This window comes from Platichthys flesus, chromosome 7, assembly GCF_949316205.1.
Source record: "Platichthys flesus chromosome 7, fPlaFle2.1, whole genome shotgun sequence".
Taxonomy (NCBI): domain Eukaryota; kingdom Metazoa; phylum Chordata; class Actinopteri; order Pleuronectiformes; family Pleuronectidae; genus Platichthys; species Platichthys flesus.
Window position 1 is genome coordinate 25,499,324 of NC_084951.1, and position 16,942 is coordinate 25,516,265.

General features: G+C 45.5%; 1 protein-coding gene across 1 annotated transcript in view; it reads right to left on the reverse strand.

The window, feature by feature from the left end:
• Nucleotides 1-4,620: 4,620 nt before the first annotated feature.
• Nucleotides 4,621-16,942, reverse strand: part of LOC133957369 (teashirt homolog 2) — a 39,481-nt gene continuing 27,159 nt past the window's right edge. Inside the window, exon 2 of the mRNA XM_062392911.1 lies at nt 4,621-8,686. Within this exon, the coding sequence (XP_062248895.1) occupies nt 5,646-8,686 (3,041 nt within the window). The 3' untranslated portion in view covers nt 4,621-5,645. The remainder of the gene's footprint in view (nt 8,687-16,942) is intronic.

The window sequence follows — 16,942 nt, forward strand, 5'->3', positions numbered from 1 at the left end:
GAAGAATATCCAAATGATAACACAACGAGTGAGCGGACATGTTCATGTTGTTTCTAACACGTGATGGAAATGTATCTGGATGAAAAGCAGGAGCCGCTAGAAAAGACCACACACATTGATTTCCAGATCCTTGGACAAATCAAAACAGGAAGATGGTTTAAAATTGACAGGAACATGTTTTTTCCCCAATAAGTAATGAACACTTAAGTTTAATTATCGATCATATACCCCATTTTTCATTAGTCAGCTTTTTTCAGTTTCCTTCACGTCTCTGCTTCAAGATAATAAAGAAATAAAAGTGAAACAACGGAACCATGGAGTGAATCAAACATCTGCTTCTCATCTGTCAGCTGATCCAACATGTTGCAGCAAGTTCTCAGACACAATCTGTATTTACAGCTCATCAGAGGATTAAACAAAAAGCTTGTTCCTGCTACACGGAGCTACACGTGTTCGAACCGACACGTAAAAGCCTCCTAATAAGCACAGGTGTCACCCCCCCCCCCCCCGTCTCAGGCCATTTGCTGAGCGGGTCCGGAGATGCTCTGGAGACACGAGAACAGCCAGACGGCAGGAATTAGAGCAGCGTCCGTGATTGTGCTGACGTCTGCAGGGGGCGAGGCTGAGGATTAGGCCCAATAAAAACCTGTGATTTGTTGCTTTCATATTTGGAAGATGTCAGCTTCAATTTGAGCTAGCACGCTGCCTGCAGGCGGCCGGGTGACAAATATGAAGGATGCACTGATGAACTGCTGGCAATCAAGTGTTAGTTCTCTCATCCAATATATGACGGTGATGAAAACCTCCACACGTTGTTACACTGAGGTTCCGCCGCGGCTAATGGTGTCGTTACAGAAAGAAGAAGAAGAAGAAGAAGAACTTATATATCAGATGAATTAGAAGCAGATTCCATTTATTTCATTCATCTGCTATTCACTCAATTTGCAATTAATCGATTATTCATTTGTTTTTCTGCTGAAAGGTTTTTCCCTATTACTAAGAAAATGTGACATGTGATTTAAATTGACCAATAAAATAACATGTTTTACTCTAATAAGATTTAAACAAACAGCAGAATATAGCTGTACGACCAGCTGGGATGTATTTGTATAGTTTTTGACAAATATAACCATCAGTTTATCTTCTAATCACGTTGTTGTAGTATATTTATGATATTTTACTGCCTATATGTCTTAAATTTAATGTAAATTTTTTTCCAAGACGTTAAATTGTAAATAAAAATACATTTATTTACATTAATACTTCGAATTACACTATCCTTAAAACCTCAAAAGATATCCAATCAATCAAAAGCCCTTTTCCAAGCAAGGCACTGGTGAATATCTTTAATTTTTGAGCGATCATAACCAGTGGAAATCCCAAAGGCCAAACATGCAAAGCGTCGGGACTCGTCTCCTCGTCTCCTCATCTCCTCGTCTCCTCGTCTCCTCGTCTCCTCGTCATCAGGATCCTCGGACTGTTTAAGATTCTGGAAGTTTTGAGAACACCTCATGCATTATAAGTGAAGCGCTGCCCCGAGTTCCCCGAGTTTAATCCTTTTCCTGCGAGTGCTTCATCAACCTTCAGCTTTTTTGACAAGACAGAAGTTTCAGCATGTATGATTAATAAGATACAAATGTGCAACTGATATTTGATAAATGACTTTGGTTTCATATTCATGATGTACAATGAATATGCAGCACCGGGGGCTTAGGCCTCCTTGATTGATCAAATGTATTCCATTCATCACTTATTTTTTGCTTAATTAGCATATTTGAAGCAACACCATTAGGACTATGGGCTATTTGGAAGATATGATGTATGTTGGGGGTGCAGACATACATGCATTCTTCATTGTCTTGTAGCGCCCACGATCTCAGGAGGCAGAATTCATTAGAAAGCAGATTTCAACAGCTCATTATCAAGAAAAGCCAAATAGGTGCAGGATTCAGATCGGCCATTTTCCACCACGTCTTTGCTCCCTTCACGTTTGAGAATAATATCATGTCAGTTTATCCACAGCAGCACAATGGGACAGAGAAATGTCCCTGTTGTGTGTGTCTGTGTGTGTGTGTCTGTGTGTGTGTGTCTGTGTGTGTGCAGAGGACGAGCGTCTCTCTCTTTTTTTTTCTGGGATATTTCTCAAAGGGACGTTATAACCTGAGGACACTGGACGGAGTAAATGGGAGAAAAGGGAGTGAGGATGTGGGTCATTATAGCTATAAGTTCTAAAGCCCTTCATTAAACACATGAGCTCGTCATGCTGTGTGATGAATACCCCCCCTCCCCTTCCTCCTCCTCCTCCTCCTCCTCCTCCTCCTCCTCCTCCTCCTCCAGTTTACAGGCCAGATGATGCAGAGAATCCTCGCTCGTCGGGCACAGGGGCGAAAGGCACAGTGTAAATGTTTTGTGTGAACCCAAGCAGGAACATTCTGATGCACATTTGCCTCATTACGGCAGATCAGCGTCAGGCAGGGCGGGCAGCGAGCGCGCTCTTATCATTATTTGATAGCATGTTTAACGACAGATTGACAAAGGAGTTGCAAATGCGAGCCGGCGTCGATTTCGTTAAGGCCGGGTTTTCACTGCGTCTGCGATGCGAGTGTACTTATGTGCATAATCTGATTCTTCAACCAAGCTAAACCTCTTTTTAACAAACTGTAACTGGATGAACAAGATGTCTGCAGAGTCGTTTCTGAGGCTTTTCATTCATTCCAGACTCATTCTGCAGCCGGACTGTGGTGAAGGTCTGTGTGAGAGCTTCAGGCTTCACTGCATTCAGGTCTGAGGACGTGACTGCTCTCGTTCTAAACTGCATCTCCTCATATTCGTTTCATGTACTCTTCCACTTTCATTAAGGGGGGGGGGGGGGGCCGTGGAAGCAGTCAGGCTTCATCACTGAGTCATCTGCCCACTGCCCTGGTTAATACAGAACACTGCAAAGTGTGTGTGTGCTCATGTATGACCGCGTTCCTGTGCACAATATTTTATCAGAATCAATCAGTTTATAAACCGAGATTATCTGTGTGTGTCTGTGTGTTTGTGTGTGTGTGTGTGTGTGTGTGTGTGTAATTGCAGAGTGTGTGATCTGTAATTAGCCGTGACGTGTTGGATATACGCTGCGATTAGCTGTGTTAATATGCAAACATCCAAAACAGATTAATATAAAGCATCAAAAGAATTATGGGTTAATTTCCATTCATTACCTGAGACGTGTTACCTGAAGTTTATCAGTGTTTAATAACTTGCGTGTTTATATTTGGTAGCAGCTCGATTTTCAACTCCTCCAATGTTCCCTGCACCTAAAAATGGCGACTCCAGTCTTATTAACCTTGCAGAAATTGCACAGCTACGTAAGATTTTTGTGTACTAACAATAATTCCCACATTGAATTTGACTTATTAGTGCATATTACAGTCAGAGGCAACTAATTTCCTTCTATGATCGCACTGATGAAGGCATTTTTCTCTGGTTAGCCTCTGGCGGAGCTCGACTGGGTCCTGCTGAATCCTCAAAACCTACTTGTAGCCTATATCTGCTCTGAATAATGATTTGTCTCTGCACATGTAGGAAAATGAGCCGGGAAAACAAAAATAAATGCTTCATAAAAATGATAAGAATCGTTGTAGTGAGCCTAGTTGCCCCCCCCCCTCCCTTGCAAAAGCATCCTGCTGCAGCCGAGAGAACAACGCTCGCTCCAATTTAGAACAAGTTGCTGCTCTACAACATAATGGCCCTACAGACAAATCAGAGATCCATCGGCGGAGAGAGGCACTAAATAATTTACAGCTTTAATCTGCTCACTGAGGTGTGTGGTCTTTGACAGTAATTATAAATGCAGGCAGAAATTATGGCTGAATACTTTAACTGCATTAAGAGTCATCTGATGAACAACGTGATTGCCTGCTCGTTCCCAACAATAGGGGGCAAGTCGGTGTCACAGCATTCAAATCACCGCGTGTGCTTTCTCCCATTTACCATCAAATGTCAGTCGCCCGTTATAAACCCAGAGGTTTGATGGGTGGAGGTAATTGAGGACTTGATTGCTTGAAAAGAGATGAATTGCATAAAATGTTTATGAATTTAGAAGGCAATTATTTTTAATAGCCTTGAAATAATAGAGCTGGAGGAAATATGTTTAATTGTTATGATACCATCTTGCAGCAACAGCAGCGGCGTTCGCGGGAAAGCAATAAAGGCTGACAAGAAGATATATCTTGGAGGTGTATCTAAAAGTCGTGCGGGCGAAGGGGAGGATGCAGTGTACTGTACAGACCCAGGTTATTGTCCTTTGTCTCCTACACAAAAAGATATTGTGATTTTAAATATTAGATTAGTGGTTAATGCTTCGGTTTATGACTTTTTCCTGATGAGCTTCGTGGAAAGACCTTTGTAATATGGTTTTAATTGCAGGAGAAAAAACGGAATTTAAACTTGAGTTCACCACATATGTTGAATATAAATAAAAAATTGCCGCATTAATTGGAAATTGATGGAATATTTTTATTTGGAAGGTTTGTGAGAACTTTCCCAGGAAAACTATTAGGTAATGATCTACATAATAATAGCTTAATAGAAATAATAAACTTTATTTAGTGCTTAGAAGTAAAAACCAGACAAGGCATTCGCCTAAAGGGACATAAAGGATATAAAGCAAGTATTAAGCATGTATAACTAATACTACTAATAATAATACTTCTAGTTGCACATGTATTTTGTCCGTCAGTGTTCAAATCATATTTATCTTATTAGTTTTTATTATCATATTCAAGCTTCCAACTTCACAAACCCACAGAGAAACAACTTGAAAAGGATTTTAAAAGAAAAGAAAGAAGAACAAAAGCTGTTATCAAATGTTAACTCTTTATTTGAATAAGTAAAAAAGGTGCAGGTATCACAGGTATCATCTGTCTTGCTGTTATCCTTGTTGCATGAAACGCACTGTTTTTTAATTTTTTCTTCTAAAATATATTTACATGTGAAATATGCTTGTTTCCAAACGGCCTAGTTCATCTTTTGAGTCATGTACAGAATCCGAGTCTAAACTGGTGATTAAACATTTATTAAAGTGCTTCTTTTTTTTCTTCTTCTTCTTCTTCTTCTTCTTCTTCTACTTCTTCTTCTTCTTCTTCTTCTTCTTCTTCTTCTTCTTCTTCTTCTCTTCTATCATTGCAACACAAAACATCTTTACATAGCAATACACTGTACAGGTCTGCATGTGTGTTGTCGTGTGTGTGTGTCGGGACAGCTGCACGTGGATGCAGGAGTTTGTAAAGTACAATTAGCTCATTATTTTGTTGTTGAAATACAATTGAAACTTGACATATCATACAAATAAATAGTAGTCATAGCCGGGGGGGCTATCGCATGCAAACATCAGCAATTCAGTTTCTTCAAGCAGTAATACGTTTCATTACTGGTGATGCATTTGAGCAGGGTGCAAAAGTATCTCTTAGTGTTTCCTTATACGACTTCTACCCAGTGTGTGTTCGCTGTACTCCATGAAATGTTTTAACAATGATTCACACTACACAACGCTAATTGGAGAATGGCTGAAATATCTGACCCGTGTGTGGAAATAAGAAAAAAAGGGGAAGCAAACGAAAAGCAGTGATGATAATATGAAGGAGAAAAGGAAAAGATAACTACTCCCGGTCCATCTCCACATATTGTGAATGGTTGTCGGGGGACTTGCTGTGAGTTTTGCTCAAGTGGAGTTTGACGGCGTGGTTGCTGGCGAATGTCCGACAGCAGAGCTTACATTTGAACTTTGAGTCGACGTCCTCGTCCGTGACCTGAGCCTCCGTGGCCCGGACCCCGAGGACCTTGGACAGTTCTGGCTCGTCCACCTTCGTCTGGTGCTCCACGGGCATTTTGCACATGTCTTTGATTAGGAACCCGAGGTGCGACTCCAAGTGGGAGATGAACCCGCCCGGTGACCTGAACTGGGAGGCGCAGTCATTGCAGTAGAAGATGGGGTGGCCCGTGTCCATGTTCTTCAGGAACTTGGTCCCTCCGGTTTTGCGCAGTTGGTATTTGACATTCGCTAACCAGTGGCTTATCGTGGTCATGGACAATCCGGTGAACTTGGAGATGTGCATCCGCTCCTGGGGGCCGAGGTCCGAGAGCAGGTACTTCCCTTCGGAGGTCTGGAAGAGGCTGGAGGCAAACTGGGCCTGCAGGATGAGGAGGTGGCGGGGGTTCCAGTTCGACTGTCGGCCTTTACGCTTGTGGATGGAGTACACGTCGGAGGAGACGTCCTCAAAGCGCCTGACGTCCGACTCCAGCTTCATGGTCGGGATCCTCGAGGGGACGGAGGGTTTCGGCGTTGTGGCTTTCGGAAGAACTTTCACCATGTCGGCGATGTCAGACAGAGCATATTTCTGTGGCATCGGGGCGGAGGGCTGTAGCAGCGCCGAGCTCGGCATGCTGAGTTTGGATTTCGTCAGGTCGATCGGTTGATCGTCACCGACAAAGAGAAAACTGTTATCTGGTCTATTTCTTATAGGACTTCTGAGCATTGAAGCCTGTTTCTCGCTGCTTCGGTTAATGTCGGCAAAAATAGACTTAGTGTGAGCAGAGAGTTTATCTAGTCTGGAGTTATTGGGCTTGTTTGCTTTGCCCAGGTGATTGTTCAGAACGGACTGCAGCGCACTGAGGGGGTTTATGCCGAGCAGATCCAGAGAGTCACTGAGCGGCTCTGAAGCAGCGCTGCGTCCATTGCAGGCAGAGGGACTCGGTGTCTTGCCTCTGTCGGAGAAATCTGGGCTGAACTTCCCTTTGATCGCTTCACTCTCTTCATTCACACAGTCGGCATCGAGCTTTGAAGAGGAAGAGGAGTCATCCTGACAATCGCTGTCATCATTCTCCGCCAGATCAAACTTGATATTCTGACTTTCTTTGCCATCGCTAATGCCAACCTTTTCTTTTTTGATGTCCACATTTTGATGCTGTCCCTGGGGAGCCTCGACTCCCGCAGCACCGGGGTACGACTTCCCCTTTGGGGCGATCGGCCTCAGCTTGTGGTTAAATGTCTGCTTTAGCTGAGTGGGGGGGGAGGCAGAGAGAGGGGCGCTTTTGATGATGCCAGAGAGCTGATAGGCGGCGTGAATGCTCGGGTAGGCGCTCCAGCTCGGCGTCCCCGTTTGAGCCTTATTAATGGCAGAGGCCACGGTGTTGGCTAAAGATTTAAGAATGTCCCCCCCTCCACCGCTCGACTCCTGTTCGAGATCTTCCTCACGGAGATAAGGGTACTTAAAATCTCCGTTGTTCGCCTTTTGATCCTCACCCTCTTGCTTGTCATCTTTAGCTTCGGTGTCCTCCATTTTGTCTGATGTTCCTTCCCCCTGGCTATCCCTCTCGCTCCCCCCGGGGGAGGCGGTTTTCGGGGACACCTTCTCTCCCTCGTTGTCACAGGCAGCCGGCTCGGCTAGGCCCTGGATCTTCTCTATGGCCAGGGGGTCGAGTGCTAACTGTTTGCCCTTTTTAGAGGCTGAATTTGTGACTTTGATGAAGTGTCCGGTGACCATCATGTGCGTGGTGAGCTGCTGGAGGGTGTCGTGGGAGCTGCCGCACTCCATGCACTTGAGAATCTGAGACTTGCACGTTTCAAACTGCCATGTGTAACTCGCTCCGTTCTGATAGCCGTAGCGGTTGTTGTGGGCGTTGGCGATGGTGGCGGCCCGCTGTGCCTCGGTGTATCCGGACAAACCAGTGGTGGAGTCAGGGGAGCAAGGTCTCACTGAGTCGAAGGCCCTTTTCTTTGCTGGTGGCAACAATTTATGTATTACTGGGATCGGCTCTTTCAAAGGCACTTTTTGATAATGTTTAGTTTTAATCATGTGGACGCTCAAGTCCTGGAGTGAGTCAAACGAGTGGCCACAGAACATGCACTTCAGAACCTTCTGTGCGTCCTCCTTCCCTTCCATATCGTGCAGATTTCGTTTCCTCGATTTCGAAGACGAGGCAGAAGAGTTGCTCTGTTTGCCGTGGTTGTTGTCCTGGTAGTGTCCGCTCTTATTCATGTGGACCGTCAGCTCCACCACCGTGTCGTAGGCCGCGCTACAATCCTTACAGCGGAACCGGCTGGCGCCCGTGAACACCGAGCCACAGGGTTTGGTGGTTTGCCTGTACAGGTGGACGGAGCTGAAGAGGTTGGGTTTTGACACGGGCTTTGGCGTGAGCGTGTGCTGCAGGGTCTTGGAGAGCGCGTCCTGGTGCCAGTCGAACTCGCTCTTGGTGCTGCCGTTGGTGCTGTCGCAGTTGGCTTTGCTGGTGTTTTGGGGCGTTTTCAAGTCCATCCCGATCCCCGTCCAGTAGGAGTCGGACAGAAAGTTTGCATAGGCCGCCCTCATTTTCTCCAAGCTGCTGCCATTCTCCTCCTTGTGTTTGGAGCCGCGGCTCTCGACCTCCCTCTGGCTCTCCGGTGGCGAGGAGGTTTTGAAGTCTGAGAGTCTGTCGCTGGTGTCGCTGAGGCGCGACTCCAGCTCTGCCTCCTGATTGGAAAGGACACTAATGGGAGAGTTCTGGTTGCTGTACGTGTTCGTGCTCTTGTTGTCGAGCTCTCGGTCCTCAGACACTTTGGGGCTGGTCTTCTCCGAGCACTCCTCCTCGGTTTGAGTGTCGTTCTCTCCGTCTTCCTCAGCGGTGGCATCTTGGAGAGCTGCGTCTTCATCAGGCATGTACACTGGAAAAAAGAGGAGACATAAATTAACGACGTTGAAATGTGATGTATAACAACAGTTTTAATGACTGTGTGATTTAATTTACAATATTTAGATGTCCCGCAGCATCACACAGTCATTTTTTTATTTTTTTTTTTGCGAGAAGCCATTTAAGACAACATAATGACAGCTGCTCTGTTGCCTTGGGAGGTGGGAGAGTATCACTGGACCTAATGTCTTTACTAAAAGACCGCTGCTGGTGCAACAGCTCCATGTAATTCACGACAGGCCATTGACTTAGTGCTGCGTCCGAGGTTTTCCTGGCCTCAAGTCGAGATGTTTACAACAATCATTGGCCACTGAGTGACAAAAGGAAATTGATTCTTCTCGGGCCCCGTTAAGTGTTATTGCAAATGACCTATTCCATGGTGATTATGGTTGTCACAAAACTGCAGTGAAAGTGTTCGGCCTTGTGTTCTGGATAACTTCTCCTCTGCCCCCCCCCTGAAGCTACACGTGGGGAATCGTTTCCCACTAACGCAGATATTCTAATGTCCCGCGATAAACTGAAAATGCATTGACTGAAAAATATGAGAAAACATAACTTCACGAGACATTTATCCGCTATCACACAAGTTTCAATATTCAGTAATTCAGCATCAGGAAGCTGATTGCGTTGACGGCGGAATATAAATAAAAATGTGCAAATGTGAAAACTGATGAAGATGTCGATCGCGCTCGTGGAACAGCTGATTCAATTATCAGAGTTAAAACCAGACAATTATACAAAATTTCAAAAGATTTCTGGCATCCGTCACGTCATTACATTTCCCTCTGACAGTCTCATAAACAGCAATTACTTCTTCCATTATTCACCTGTTCCTTCTCCCAACTCATAGAGCACAAACATTATTGCTTCAATTAACAGATAATTAAACAACAGTATTTCTAATTGACACATTTCCCATCATCCAATTAGGGGAGACTCTGACTCAGCACCGGGGGGGAAAGGGGGGGGGGGGGGCCATGTTGGACATCACATGAACACACCGCCACAGAAGATTAAAACGTCCTTTTCTGACAATAACTATTTCAGATTATTTTAGATCTATCCACCCGGAAACCCACGTCAACACTATCACAGCCGATGTCCTCGCGTCTTATCAAGACGTCCCGCAGTAAATGCAGCTTGTCAGCGTTGTCACAGATCTCAGATAGTTTCCGCCTCGCAGCCGCGCTGGGAGATGTGCATTTTGGGAGAGACGTGGCAGATGTGCTCCGAGTTAAATATGAATAGGACATAACAGCCCTGTCCAGGCACTTATGCATTTCATGTGGTTAATATTTCTTTTTCTGAATAGAGGGCACTCCACGAGAGGGCTGGGGCCGAGCACTCAGGAGTCCCACACTGGGCGTCCCGTAGAATGTCTTCCCCCCCTCTTTGCTCTCTGAAAATAAGACTCTTTTTTTTTTTATTATCAATATTTCAAAAGTGCCTCCAGAGAAGCCCTGGAGGTGAACTGCTTGCCAGCTAATGGACGGAGATGGAGATGGGACTCGGACTTTCAAAACAAACATGGAGAGAGGGGCCTCGTGAACGAGAGCCGGTACACACACACGCCCCGGTGCGCCGCGACCTTGATCCACCGCAAGAGAGATGTTTTGATTGGCCGACGGAGATCAGTGATGGCCTCCGCAACACCCTTGATGGTCAGGGAGAGAGTTGTCAAGAGCACAGAGGTATGTTTTATTTATAGTCGTATATATAGTATTCACAGCGAGAGGAGAGCACCAATGGCGGTGACAAGCTCCCAGTTGATGTCCACTCTCTTCAAAGTCAACGCTGGAAGTGAGGGGCCGGTGAGAACCAGCACCAGAGTGGAGAGATGAGCGTTTTTTCCAGTCCAGTGGTGCTTCGATAGAAAAAGGGACAAAACCATCACGTAATTGCTATTTCCTGCATTTTTTATGTTCCTTAAAATGCCCCCAATAACACGGCCTGTGGAGTAAACACTTGGAGAATAATGTCCGAGCTCAGTTTTTCCTGGAAAAGAACCACTTACATTACACACGTAGTTAAATCCGTGTGAATGTTTGTGTCTTATCTTGGTATTTGAGGCTGGGACTGACGGAGATAAGCAGCTGCCCTTCCTGCTGTTCTGTGCCGCTCTATCAGATGCCCCGAGTCGCCGACTTCCAGAGGCAGCAATTAACCTCCTGGCAGGGATCGCTCCGAGATACCCGCTCGTCTCAGCCGGAGTGGGTTTGAAAACTCTGCTCCGCCGACTCTTGGTCAACCACAGAACTGCTGCCACATCAAGCTGCATTAGCTTTTTAAAATACAAGATCAGACACAAGATCCGGATTTAATGAAAAGGGGGAAGAATTCAGAATAACGTGCAAAGAAAAACAAACGGCTAGAAACGTAAAAGGAATTTGTGCAAAAATAAAAAAGTGAGGAGCAGCGATTTGCTTTGCACAGGAAACGCCTGCTCTGGATGTGTTGTCCACATGAGGCCTCTCCCCGGCTAACGGGCCTCACAGAACAAGAGGCTGGCATGCCTCGCCTGAGATTTAGCATGTCATAAACCGCTGTAAAGCCTCCAATCTGTGTCACTACAAATTTATATCTTCAGACAGAGATATGCAAAAGGTCAAAAAACCTGAGGTGTCCATCATAAATCAGACAGCTGAAGTGTTTATAACCTTTATCCGTCGGAGCAGACTCTTGGCAAAGCGAGGCCTGGATTTACAGAAGCCGCGGCCGGGTCCTGAGCCAAAAGGATTTTTTTCATTACATCACAGGGAAACTAGCAAAACCACATGGGAAACAGAACATTACATTTACTGCTGTACTCATGCTGCCCGACTGGATCGGTGCTGACATGACAACGCTCAAAAAGAAATAAAAAAATGAAAGGGGGGGGGGGGTCTCTGGGTTTTGGACCTCACTGTATTTACAACTCAACTTTCAGCGGTAACGTCTACATGGAGCTGGATCCCTCCCCCCCTCCCCCTCGTATGAAGGGAGTCTATTCAGGATGTGTCAATCATGTCAGAAACCTGCGTGCCAGCCGCAGAAGGGCATTCTGTTTCCAATATCAACATGCCAGCAGAAACTTTTGTGATGGTGAGAACATCGGCGTTTATCCGTCGGAAGGTCAACGTTTCCTTCATTAATCTGACAAGCCCCGGAGACTTAGCGGCCTGAGGAGCTTTGGCTAATGGACAGCTGCAATACTCCGGCGCAGGACTCCGGTGAGCATCCGCGGTAACACTATCTTCAGAGGAGATTGGGTAATTCATAGGTGCCAGTGACAGGTCTGCACGTCTGTGCCACTTTCCCCGGCGCTCTCCGGTTGTCTCAAGCTACAGTTTTTGCTGCTCGCAAATCAATATCTCTTTTTACTTCCCATTGATTGCCTGGCAGTGGGACCAACCTAAGCAGGACTGTTATGACATTTCTAGATTTCCCCCTGTCCTTGGAACAATCAATTACACGCGCACGGCAATCAAAACCTCTTTGCAAAATGAACCTGCTCCGTGACATTTTCATCTCCCGGATTTATGCCGTATAAAGAAAGGAAAGAAAAAGGGGATGGGTGGGTTGAGGGGATGTGGGGGGGGGGGGGGGGTAAAAGGAGGCCGGCTGGATGGGCGCTAACAACGAGGGTCAGGATCACTGAGCAATCCCCAGGCTGCCTCGGCAACTGTCATCTGCCTTCACTCACATGTGAGCAATGTTCCCACTTAATTGTGTCTGTACATTAAAAAAAAAAAGAAAGAAAGAGAAACCAACACGTTTAATAACCGTGTTCATCTGTTGTTATAAATAGGTGTGAGACGTCAGTCAAAAAAGAACTTGGTGTACAGAACTCTCTCCTGAAGCTCCTTTGTGTCTGAAGCAGGACGCCGTGTTTGTGAAAGTCACCGTGATGCAAGATTCTATCATTAGAACCGAGACGCACACGCCACCAGGTCTAGCGTCTGACAGTGATATCTGACTGACTCGCTGAGCCGTGCACGTCAAGATCAAACCGACGCGTTGTCAGACATCCCGATGATAGAGCTGATGACACATCTGAAGCTAATTCCGAGCCCCGGATCACATGAGGAGCGGTGAGGAGCTAATTCCGAGGCCCGGAGGCATCTGTAAAGATCTGTAAACACCTCTCTCCTCATTGTTCCCTGTCAGGAAACAGGAGTCTCTCCGAAAGCCCAAGGACACCGCGGAGCAGAGAGAGAACAATCAAGCTCAGTCTGCTCCCTTTGACGAATTCGTCTGGAGGTTAATTGATATCACAGAACCAAATAGATTCTGACTGGGTTTTTAAAAACAGGACTTTTGTGTCATTAGTTCTGATCTGACCCGTTAGTTTCATTTCAACACTTCTGCTGCTAGACGACTTAGAAAAAATAGTTCTTATGTTACAGTCAAGATGAAAAGGTTGAAAGACCCAGATCGGATGAGGAGAAGTTGGATTGGCAGCAGCCGTGAACCCCCCCCCCCCCCCCCCCCCCACACACACACACACACACACAAAGTGGTTTCACCGGATCTTTGTGAGGCTCCGGCCTCAAAACCATGAGACGGAAACACTCACGTTAATTTTTGTATGCATGACGGAGATGTTACTTAAAGCGCATTACTTACTTCACTAAACACAGGCTATTCATGCAGATAAATGCCTTGCTTTCAAACACCCTCAACTTTAATATTTAATAGACTAATATAATCAGATAAAAACTTGCAGCTCTGAAGAAAAGGGGAAAGGAACAAAGTGGAGGACAGATTGTGAACGCGGCACAATGTGCTCAGACGGACCCAGAGCCAGATTAATACGATAGGATCACAAATATGACACCATCTCCTGCCATCTGGCTGTTCATTTGGGCAAAAATGATCACAATAATTATGGCAATTAATCACAAATGTTTTCACAACCCCACATTCTGTTACGTCAAAACACGGGGAACTTTGCAAACGCACAACCAACACCCTGATACACACGGTGGGGGGGGGGGGGGGACATGTGGAGGGAGGTCGAGGCCTCGGTGACTGTTTGGGTTTTGTGGTGTTTTCTCAATTCCAACGAGACAAATGTGTGGATTTCTAAAACTGTCCTTGTGTGTTGCAGGGAGGCTAATCGTGATATCTACTGAGCCACATCTGACGGCCCTGCCGAGCTCCAGGAGCCCCCTTCCCCTCGGTGGTGTCACCCAGCGATGGCTGCTGCTCCTTCTGATGCCTACGAGAAGCTTCTGCTCCGAGACGCCTCAGTCGGCCCGCTGCCTAATTGGAAGTGAGCGGTGGGAGAGCATTGCAATCTGCACTCCAGCACCTAAGTCATCACTTTGAACGTGGCACAGCCGCCGCGGCACGTGCAGTCACCTGGTGTTGCATCTCACCGAAGGCCCCCCCCCCCCCACACACACACACTCATCAGCACCGGCAGAGACAATTATACACACAACGCCCCCCCCAGCCTGTCTCACAGACCTTTACCGAACCAGCACCACAGGCAGCTGGATATTTGTATATAATATATAATTATATATATATATATGGAGAGAATAACTGTAAAAAGATCCTGATGAATAATGGAATAACATAAACACATATAGACAGGAAGAGACTGGAAAGTAAATTTACTTAACTACTGTAGTGCAAGTCCAAGGTACTTTTACTCAACGTTCCATATTATGCTAGTTTACACGTTTTTAGGGGAAATATTAAGATGAGATCTTATAAATCCTGAAAGAAATTCTTATTCTTATGCCAGCTCCAGAACATAAAATAATACAGTGAATAAAACAAGAGTATTAGGTCTAAAGGATTTAAGAGAAAATATAAATACTAGTATAATGTGTATTAGAAGTGAAATACAATTATTAAGAGTATATTAAGTAATGGAGACGTTGCCTGATATAAATATCAATAGAAATGAGAATAAAAGAAAAATAAGTAAAAAAAGTTCGGTCACAGGAGCCATTTAGCTTTTTAATAAAGTGATGAATCTCTGTCTGTCTGTCTGTGTCTCACGTATCTCGAGAACTGTTCATCTTATCGGCTTCACACTTGTTCTGTGTATTGTTAAGAGTTCAATGAACAATGAGCAGCAGTGGTGGTGGAGACGAGCTTCACCCAACTCTGGTCTTGTTGGGTGGAGCTGCAGGTCACTTGTACAGTTTAAGGCAGAACGCTGCATCACCACAGTCTAAACAACCTAACACATGTTAAGTTGTGCTAACTGCACTAGTTAAGTAAATGTCACATTTTGTACAAACTCATCACATTGATTTGAAGGCAGAAATCTCAGATCTGAGGTAAATAATTTGTAGTTTTTAGTGAAGCATCCCTTTAAACGTCCGTCTCCTGAACAGGCTGTAATGGGCTGTTGTGTATAAACATTGTAAAGACACTGCACACAGCGCGAGTGTCTTCTATTCGTCCTCTTCCGCTAACAAGCAAAGGTAAATATAAACCGTTTGGCGAGCGCCGAGGATAACGTTACAACTGGAGAGGCTTAAAAGCCTCAGTGTATATTTGTCAGATTATATGTGATGATCTTTTCTGCCCCGACTGATACCGAGTTCCAGTCGGTGGAGCAGAAGCCGGAGTATTTTCCACTGGCTATGAGAGGAGGGAGGGAGCGGGGGGGGCAGCGCCGCTCTGTCACTTGGTTTCTGAAGAGCCCGTGACACCGCTCTCCAGGAGCGACATGATGAGGTCTGATGGTTCCTTTCTGCAGAATAGCAGTTTACCCCTCATTCACCCTTATCAGGGGGAGAAGCCATCATCTCACAGCACGCCACTCAAGGCGCTGCGCATATTGGAGCTGACCAGTCGAGCAAACAGGGCGGTGCTAATAAAAGACCATCTTGCTTCGGTTCAAATTTCCCTGATTGAATGTCAGTCAGGAATGTTTGCGTGTCAGCACGGAGGAAAGTGGGCCATCGTTTAAAGGACCACGGCCTCGAACACACGGGCCCTTTGTTCCTGGTTTATGAGATAGTGAGTGAAAGGTACGATGGCCTCCTCCCAACGTACTGTTTGGTTTTTCGGTCCCGACCAGCCCGACTGAATAAAGCACTTTTCAATTCCACCCCCATCGTCGTCTGATGCTCTATGAACACCTGCTCTGCCGGGCGACTCTGTTTCATTCAGCCTGAGAGGAGCAACATCCAGGATTGAATCGTCTTTAATATTAAACGTCCTTATTGTTATTTTTCATCGTGATATATCTATAAAAAGCCGCCAGTGGGAAGTCTTCCTCATTCCTTCTCATCCTGGTCGTTCCACCTTTGCTTTCACCGAACCAAACAAACCAAGGTGTGTGTCTTTAACGAGCAGGAAGTCGTTCCAGAGTCGGAGGCGTGGAGTGCGGCGGCGGTGGCGTCCTGACCCGTCTCACCAGCTCTGCCTCGTACACTTTAACACCTCGGCTTAACGGAGGCAGAACAGATTCCTGCACCGACAATGAGGCGGAGCAATAAAAGAGAGGCTACTTTTAAAATGTACTTCTCTACAGACTATACCTGCAATTAAATTGTACTCTATTCTGCTACACTGGGTTGTCTCGTCACTGAGTGAAGCATTTGGATTAATTCAACATATTCTTTGGAAACTTGAAAAATCAATCTATGAAAATTAGCACTAAAACTAAACCTATGAAAAGAAAGAGACCGAAAAGGGAAGTTTTACTTTCTCTGCATGAAATGGGACAAAAACACGTGAACAGCAATAAAGTAAAGTTTGGATTTTGCACAAAATGTTGTTGTTGTTTACTAGTTCCCAGACGTTTACATCAGCAGCTGAACTAATCCACAACTTCTTTAAAAAGTAATCTAGTCAATATTGGACTTACCACCTGTTTATATTGTTAATCACCTATAACTTAATACAATAACTTATATTTAGTTTTCTGAATCTGTAACTGTGAGATCTGTTCCTCCCCCGGCTCCGTCCCTGCTTCTCTAAACTCTGGATGAACCCGTCACACTGACCCTCCCAGTCGAGGTCGGGCCTGGACGACCTGCGACTCTGCAGCTGGAGGAGACTCAGTGTATTATTATTAAAACAATCTGCATCTCACCCCCCCCCCCCCCCCGCTCGCTCTGTCCCCGGATGGATCTTTCATCAGAGCCTGGACGGGTTCCACTCAGAGCTTTTTCTTCTACAAGCAGTTTTATGCAGTTTTCAGCAAAGGGAGGCATTTTCTCCTTCTTTATTTTATTTTCACATTCCAAGTTCATTAATAGAAGATTGCCACTTTTTC